Source organism: Tupaia chinensis, unplaced genomic scaffold, assembly GCF_000334495.1.
Source record: "Tupaia chinensis unplaced genomic scaffold, TupChi_1.0 Scaffold000355_1, whole genome shotgun sequence".
Lineage (NCBI taxonomy): Eukaryota > Metazoa > Chordata > Mammalia > Scandentia > Tupaiidae > Tupaia > Tupaia belangeri.
In genome coordinates, this window is record NW_006159850.1 from 15,044,168 (window position 1) to 15,051,817 (window position 7,650).

The 7,650-nt window shown below is 43.5% G+C and overlaps 1 protein-coding gene across 1 annotated transcript in view; it reads right to left on the reverse strand.

Annotated features, from left to right (window-relative positions):
• The window catches only part of TAT (tyrosine aminotransferase), a 12,110-nt gene extending 4,856 nt beyond the window's left edge, over positions 1–7,254 (reverse strand). The window contains exons 1-7 of the mRNA XM_006152672.2: positions 7,144–7,254; positions 5,721–5,990; positions 5,476–5,580; positions 2,928–2,995; positions 1,362–1,520; positions 1,025–1,163; positions 308–360 (exon numbers count right to left, since the gene is read on the reverse strand). Of these exons, the coding sequence (XP_006152734.1) occupies positions 308–360; positions 1,025–1,163; positions 1,362–1,520; positions 2,928–2,995; positions 5,476–5,580; positions 5,721–5,955 (759 nt within the window). The 5' untranslated portion in view covers positions 5,956–5,990; positions 7,144–7,254. The remainder of the gene's footprint in view (positions 1–307; positions 361–1,024; positions 1,164–1,361; positions 1,521–2,927; positions 2,996–5,475; positions 5,581–5,720; positions 5,991–7,143) is intronic.
• Between the last annotated feature and the right edge of the window lie 396 nt (positions 7,255–7,650).

Consider the following 7,650-nt stretch of genomic DNA (forward strand, 5'->3'; position numbering starts at 1 on the left):
CCCTACATGCTTAACAAATATATAGATCCCCAAATGCGATAAGTAAAAATAGACAGATAGCTTTATACCTGGTCAAATCAGGTTTTGCAACCAGAAGAGTTTCAAGAATCTGGGTTTTCAGAGCTTTTTAGATTTCGGAAAAGTAAAGAGTCATGAGTTATGGGTCTATATATGTGTTAAAGAGTACTGATTTTCTGTGCTGAAATAATTAAAAATTGTTTCTGATTATTCCAGTTGCCACCTCCCAAGTGCCCAGAAATAATCTGGATTGAGCTGACTGTAGTGGTATATTCTGACCCAGACTCACCATGTCTCCATAGATCTCATCAGCTAAGATGGGGACACACTGCCTTGCAGCCACTGAAAATAAGAGACACAATGAAATCCTTTTTCATGTGAATTACCTGATCATTTAATATTCACCTGGTCTTACTGTCCTTTGTATTTTATGTTTGTGTATCTTGTCTTCCTAATTCTTCTGATACTTTTCCAGGGTACAGAATTTAAATTGATTACTTAATTAACTAGATATTTCAAACACTCTCTTTCAGATGATGGGAATGGTGAAGAGACAAGTATTTCTTTTTTTTCGAGAGTTGTTTTTTTTTTTTTTTTTTGCTATAAGGTATATGCACTCACTAGAGACAGAAAGCAAGATATTACCCCCCAAAGGAGGATGGCTATGTGACAATCCCTTTTCCTCCATTCTCCTCTTGGGATTTTGGGTATGCACACACACTTGCCCAGTATGTCTCAAGCTAAGGGTCCAGGACTGTAATAGCAGTAAACCACTATAGCAGAATCCAGTGCTTTAACCACTACGCCACCTGCTGCCCCCCAGAGGTAAGTATGTCTAAGTCCTACCATCCCTGTGTCACACTTTCCATTAGAGATGCCAGTGGAGCTTCTGTGCCTCCATATAAGGTTTGGAACAAAAGGAACAGCTCGTTTTTGTCATCGTAGTAGACAGCTATAGGATTCTATTTCCATCTTCTCCCAGTGAGATGAAGCCTGCTGGACTTACCTGCTAGAATCTTCTGCAGGTGACTTCTACTGAACACGGACCCACAGGGATTTGATGGATTATTAACAATAAGACAAGCTGTCTTTTCATCAATGAGAGATTCCAGTTGCTTCAGATCAATTTCCCAAGACTTCTCTGGCTGGAGAAGAAGAAAGGGGTAAAACTAAGATAATTCTGAAAAATGTAGCGGGAATACTCAACCCAAGGGAACAATGTAAATAATAAGATGTGTCTTTTGTCTCAAATACACACTTCCAGGCCTTCCTCTGCTGAGGAAATGGTCACATATTTTTTGCAGGGTAGTTGAGCGAGCACTGGAGTCGAAAAAGCTACTTACCAATAAATTGTAGAGTTTGACCTCAATTCCCAAGGATTCAGCTAGAGTCCTGTAGAGGGAGAAACCAGGTCTCGGAACTAGGATGTTTTGTCCCGGGTTGGCCAACACAGCTAGACAAAGTTCAATAGCCTGACTGCAGCCACTGGTCAGAATGACGTCCTGTGAAGGAAAAGGAATGGTTCATTTTGTTAGGGGTTAAGAGAGCGACAGGAGAAAAGAACCTGTCAGATGGGTGAGTTGGAAGCAATGATGAAATAACTTGAACAAGTTCTAAGTAAAATAACAGACTTAGACTATATACTAAGCCAAAACCCAAAGAAATGAACATGTAGATATATGTTCATATCTAAATGCTGTTGGAAATATTGACCACTTAAAAGAAAGAGACAACTTGTTCAAAAGAGGACGGGAGTGCTGACTCGGCAGACCTTTATGAGAGACTTTGGACTTTTTTCACTTGGTTACTTATTTACTTGTGGCCAGAGATTTAAAGGCTGGTTTTTCTCTGAAATACAGATGAAGGACACTTTTTTGGTTTGTTTTTTTGCTATAGGACATACATGCTTGCCAGAGACAAGAGAAAGTGAGAAATCACCCCCCTGGCAGGATGGCCATGCTTCAATCCTTTCTCCTCCATTCTCTTGAGATTTTGGGCATGTAAGCGCACACCCAGTGTGATTTTTTAAGCTCTGGGTCTGACCCTAACCATGCAGTCAGCCAGGTGGGATCCAGCCCCTTAAACTCCATGCCACCTACTGGCCCAGTGAAGGACACCTCTCACTTTAGGAAATGTCAACCCCATGCAGAAGACAACAGAGGGAAGGGTGGCACTGAAACTTGGCACTGCTATCAATCTGACGTGCCAGAGTACCTCTATTTTTTTCATCTGAATTACCTGAAGGTAAGGGAAAAGTGACAAATTAAAAAAATATATTTTCTCTTAGTAAAGTTCATTATTTTAATTATTTGTTTTTCAATGATCTTTTGCAGAGAATCAAATATAGGATGACCTTTGGGTCCCTTGAACCTCTTTGAGACAGGTACTGCGTAAGTTGTAGGTGACATCACTATCATACTGTAAAGACATTAAGTGTAATCAGTTACTCGTGGCCCCAATTCTGTAAGTCCTCAAATTCATAACAGAAAAGTATTGCCAGGTCCCCCCCCCCATAAAACCCCTACTCCTTGTGGAACAGAAACAAGGAGAAGGCTGCAGTGTGTCTTAAATTGCTTCAGAACAGACACCTTGGTCCTTTTTGGTTTGTTTGCTTATTTGTTTGTTTTAGAGAGAGATTTTTGTTATAGGGTACATGCTCTTGCTGGAGAGACAGAGTGACAGAGACAGAAAGCAAGAAGTCACCCCTTGAGGGGGATGGCCACGCCACAATCCCTTCTCCTCCATTCTCTTCTCGGGATCTCAGGCACACATGTACACACACACACCCAGTGTGAGTTTCAAGCCACCAGGTCCGGGACTCGAACCATGGTCGACTATGTGGGAGCCCAGCAACGTAACCATTACACCATTTGCTGATCCCCAGAACAGATTCCTTGTATTAGACTCACCTTAGCTTCCAGGGGGGCCTCGGGACAGTGGTAATAGGAGGCAATCTCCTCTCGACTGGACAAGTAGCCTGAGAGACAAGAACAGAAAGAGGAAGCTAAGGGTTTCCAGTCCTCCACTGACAGCTGTGCCCCAGAGGGCCAGCATGGGCTCAGGGTATGTTCTGCCCAGCTTAGCTCGCAGTTGAATGGAGAGTAACTGCCTATTTTATGTTTTACAGTTTTATTATAACCCTCAATGTATAAGCAACAAGACCTCCCCAAACCATAAAATCTTACACTGTCTTGATGAGCGTAATTATGTTTTATTCTCTGAAAAATCCTACACTGTCTTGATGACTGTGATTATGCTTTATTCTCTGTAAAATAAAGGATCTAGCTTATTCCTAAATCTCTTTTACAGACTATATTTTTTGAGAATCTGAGTTTCCAAGAGTTCGCTTGAAGTCTGGACAGTTTTAGACCCATTATAATATTAGTTTGTTGGGGGGGCGGCAGGTGATGTGGTAATTAATGGCGCTGGACTCCCACATGGGCAACCGCAGTTGGAGTCCCAGACCTGGTGGCTTGCTTTCTTCCTTTCCCTCTCTCTTTTGCTCTGTCCCTCTCTGGTCAAAATAAAATAAAATAAAGTAAAATAATTCTTAAAAAAATGAATATTACTTTGCAAAATTATTGTCCAAAAGACAAGTTAGCAAAGCCAGAGGCAATATTTCATAAAATTTGTTCATTTCATAGGTAAGTCTGAGTCTCTTGAAATTACACAGATCAGCAACTCCGTAGTTATTCATGAGGAAGTACATTTACCTAAACAGATAATATCCTTGGCATGAACTGTTCATATCCTTTGAACGGTTGCCAAATAGGGATTTGGTTTTGTTTTTTTAGGTTGAATCAGTTCCCTAACATTTTGACTATTACAGTTATTATCAATTTTTTGATGCCATAACTTTTGGTTTTGGATTAAGTAGCCAATCCAAAAGTTAAGTCCGTAATGCCTCTTGGAAGAGAGCTTAAAATTTTTGTTTAGCATGAAACTAGGTTACTCTGCATGAGAATGTTTCTGTGTACATATATACACAGGGGGGAAATGTACAACACTGAAACAATGTCGAAAAATTGCTTATTTTACCAAAATGATCTTTGGAGTAGACATTTTTAATAGATGGACAGAGTAGAGTGAAATCTAAATAAGAAGGATTTCTATCAGAAACTGTTTCCCATTCTTCAGTGTGACAGCCCATTCTTTGTTGTTTTAGTCGTGCGTGTGTGTGTGTTTCTTTGACAGAGAGCGAGAACACAGGATGGAAAGAGACAGATGGATAAAGGGAGATTTCTTTCTCAGCATCTCATCCTGTCTCAGCCTCCCAGTTAGCTAGGGCCCCAGGTGCACACCACTACCTTGGCCTGTTTAGGTTGGTCTGGGATCTGAACTCCCACACAGCTTCAACACCCTCCCATCTGTACCACGGCAGATAGAAAGAGTTAAACTTTAAGCCATTACAATTGCATTTCAATCGGATGAGGACATTGAGGAAAACAGGCATTGGGCCACAGTGGCACATACTGCTAAGAAGCTGTGCTCCGCAGGCTGGGACCACATGGGAGGACTGGGATCAATTCCTCATTCAACCTAAAGAGGTAGCATGTGTCTATTATCCCAGCCACCTGGGGAGGCTGAGATAAGAGTATCAAAACATGGGGAGACCTTGTGTTCAAAATAAAAACAAAACAAAACAAAAAACAAAAGAACTCCCAGCCACAGTGTCACAAGCAGGAGGGCGCTGCCATATAGTCCTTGAGGTGGCATGAGGGGCCCATGTTTGATTCCTCACCCAACCTAAATAGGCCAGGTACAGTGACATGTGCCTGTGGTCCTAGTTAATTGAGAGGCTGAGGCAGGAGGATGGCTATGTAGAGACATACTGTCAAAAGTACTTATGTCTCAGGGCCAGATGGGGAAGCCCCAGGTTTCCATGCCAAGGCCTCCCTGCACAGGCTGAGTACATGCATGTGTGCCCATGATCCAGGCTGACTGAAGCTAGATCAGAGGCATAGATCATGGCATGAAGACCCTGTTGGGGTACCTCTTACTCTCTCCCTCAAGGAAGAATTGCATAGATTTTTTAAAATGTCGTTGCTTTCCTCTCTCGGAAAAAAAATAATAACCTTCAATGTCTAGAGGAGGAGAAAACAAAGGAACTGTTTACAGAGGGCAATAAATAAATTAGGTTAGGACCTACGGAATGGTAAGCCAGCAGTTCCAACCAGACAGACACAAGGCCTTGATATTAGCATCAGTAGTAATAGAATGGGAGCACTGAGAAATAAGTATGTTTGGGACACTAGAAGGAGGGATTGGTATGCCAAAGGAGGGTGGGAAAGAAGTGGACTTTGATGGCTTATGTTTAAGACCCCTAAGAGCCCTTTCTTCAAATCCAAAGGGGCCTTTCATCTTAGCCTATCCATCAGGAAAGCAAAGAAAATAGCTAAAAATTTAGTCCTGCTAAAGATTTGAAAACCATCAGGTACAGAGTCTCAAGAGGCTTACCAATGGATGGAGCATAGCCGTTATATTTCCCCGAGTCCAAGGCATCTTTCACTGCTTGGGTAACTTCAGGGTCTGTAGGCAGGTTTCCAAACACAGTGGGGTCCCCTTTTCATGGGAAGAGAAAGCAAAAGAAGCCACAGAGAGGTTACTCTCCTATATCAATCTCCCACTCCTGTCTTCTCCAGCCAGCTAGTGAGGGTGGAAGTAGGGGAACAATGCCCCTTGGTTGAGTGTCCCCAACTCACCAATTGACAGAGAAATCATGGGTTTGTTTGGATTTGGCTTCACTTTTATGCTGTCCACAATGGCCCGGATGGGATTGAAAGTTCTGTTGGACATTTCCGAGGGCTTCACGGACCACCTGGCCTTTCTTCCTTTCATTTTTCCTGACGAGGCGCTTCTCCCACCGATGTTAACGCGAACATCCAGAACCGAGGGGAGGCTGCCGTTGCCATTCATCTTTATGGTGTATGGGTCCATCACCAGCAAAGTTCTCAGGGAAAACACGGAGGTCCCTGTGATGTTGAGAACAGAGCATCATCCTGGGGCTACATTTGTACTAAATGGCAGTGACTTCACTGGGTATTTCTTTTCCATATTCTTTCTTTTGTTGTTGTTTTCTGCTTTCTCACTCAAAGAGCTTTTTGGTTTTATTTTAAGACAGAGATTTTTGTTATAAAGCATATGTGCTCACTGGAGAGACACAGAAGAGAAAGTGAGAAAGGGGGGATGGCCACGCTGCAATCCCTTCTCCTCCATTCTCTCCGTGGGATTTTGGGCACGCATTCACATGCACTCCGCATGAGTTTCAAACCTCTGGGTCTGGGACTCGAACTGTGGTGGGTCATCAGGAGTCCAGCCCCTTAACCACTATGCTATCTGCTGCCCCCACAAAGAACTTTATTATGAAGGAAGGAAGTTTTAAACCTTTTCTTTAAGTTTGTGCTATAGGGTGCATGTGCTCACCAGAGAGAGAAAGAGAGAGACAAGGAAACTGAAAAAAATCCCCCCCCTAGGGGGTGGGGGGATGGCCATGCTGCAGTCCCTTCTCCTCCAGTCTCCCCTTGGGATTTGAGGAACGCACCCACATGTACCCAGCATGATTTTCAAGCCACCAGGTCCAGTACTAGAACCATGGAGCTGGCCATATGGGATCTAGCACTTAACACCCATGCCACCTGCTGGCCCAGGAAAATTTTAAGACATTCTGCAAAGATGGAAAGTAAAGCAAGAACAACTCATTCTACACTGTTAGCAAAGAGTATCCCGTTGGTTACTTGTCTATCGTAAGTGGAAGCTGCACTGTAAGCGTGCAACCGTATAGCTACCTACAACGGAAATCTCTGTAAACATTTAATCATGTTCTAAGTGAAACCAAGGCGAAATGACATGAAAATCATTAAACAATCGAAGCCTACATGTTCCTCCTCTCCTTACAGAGCCGAGAAAGTCTCCCTAACGCTCCCACTCTGTGTCTCGCCCTCTGCAGAGAACCAAGAATTCTCTCACCTTGTCAGAAATTCAGTGTTACTATTGTTTTAGCAAATACAAAGCTGTATCTTATAAATACCTCATGGTTCTGGGTGGAAAAAAAAAGTCAATACACCAGAAAGAAAAAAAATAAACACCACAATCACCACCACCAGATCAGCTCGTGCGGATTTTTACCTTCCAAGTAAAGGAGCAAGTCTCCCAGCTGCAGGACCTGAACGCCCACTTGGTTCTTCCTTGATAAGGCACAGTGACAATGAACCAGACAGGAACCCCGGCTCCTAAATAGTCTCCACAAATGGGCGTTGGGCTTGAGACTTTTGTGCTATTGGTTGGAGGTGAGAGCTGAGCCCTCCCTTTAGCCTTTTTCTTCTCCTCCCAACTCATTGGCACTTCTCACCCCCTAACCCAACTGCCCTCCCCAAATCAGGAATCTGTCCTCGCTTCAAACACTTGGAATTCTCTGTTAACTCTTTCTGGGCCCTTTGTGTGATATTTGAAAAGACTATCAGGGGATCAGCGTTAGCATAATGGCTATGTTGCTGGACTCCCATGTAGTCGACTGCGGTGTGAGTCCAGGACTTGGCGGCTTAGACTCACGCCTGGTGCGTGTGCGTGCATGCCCAAGATCCCGAGAGGAGAATGGAGGAGAAGGGATTGCAGCGTGACCATCCCCCCTGGGGG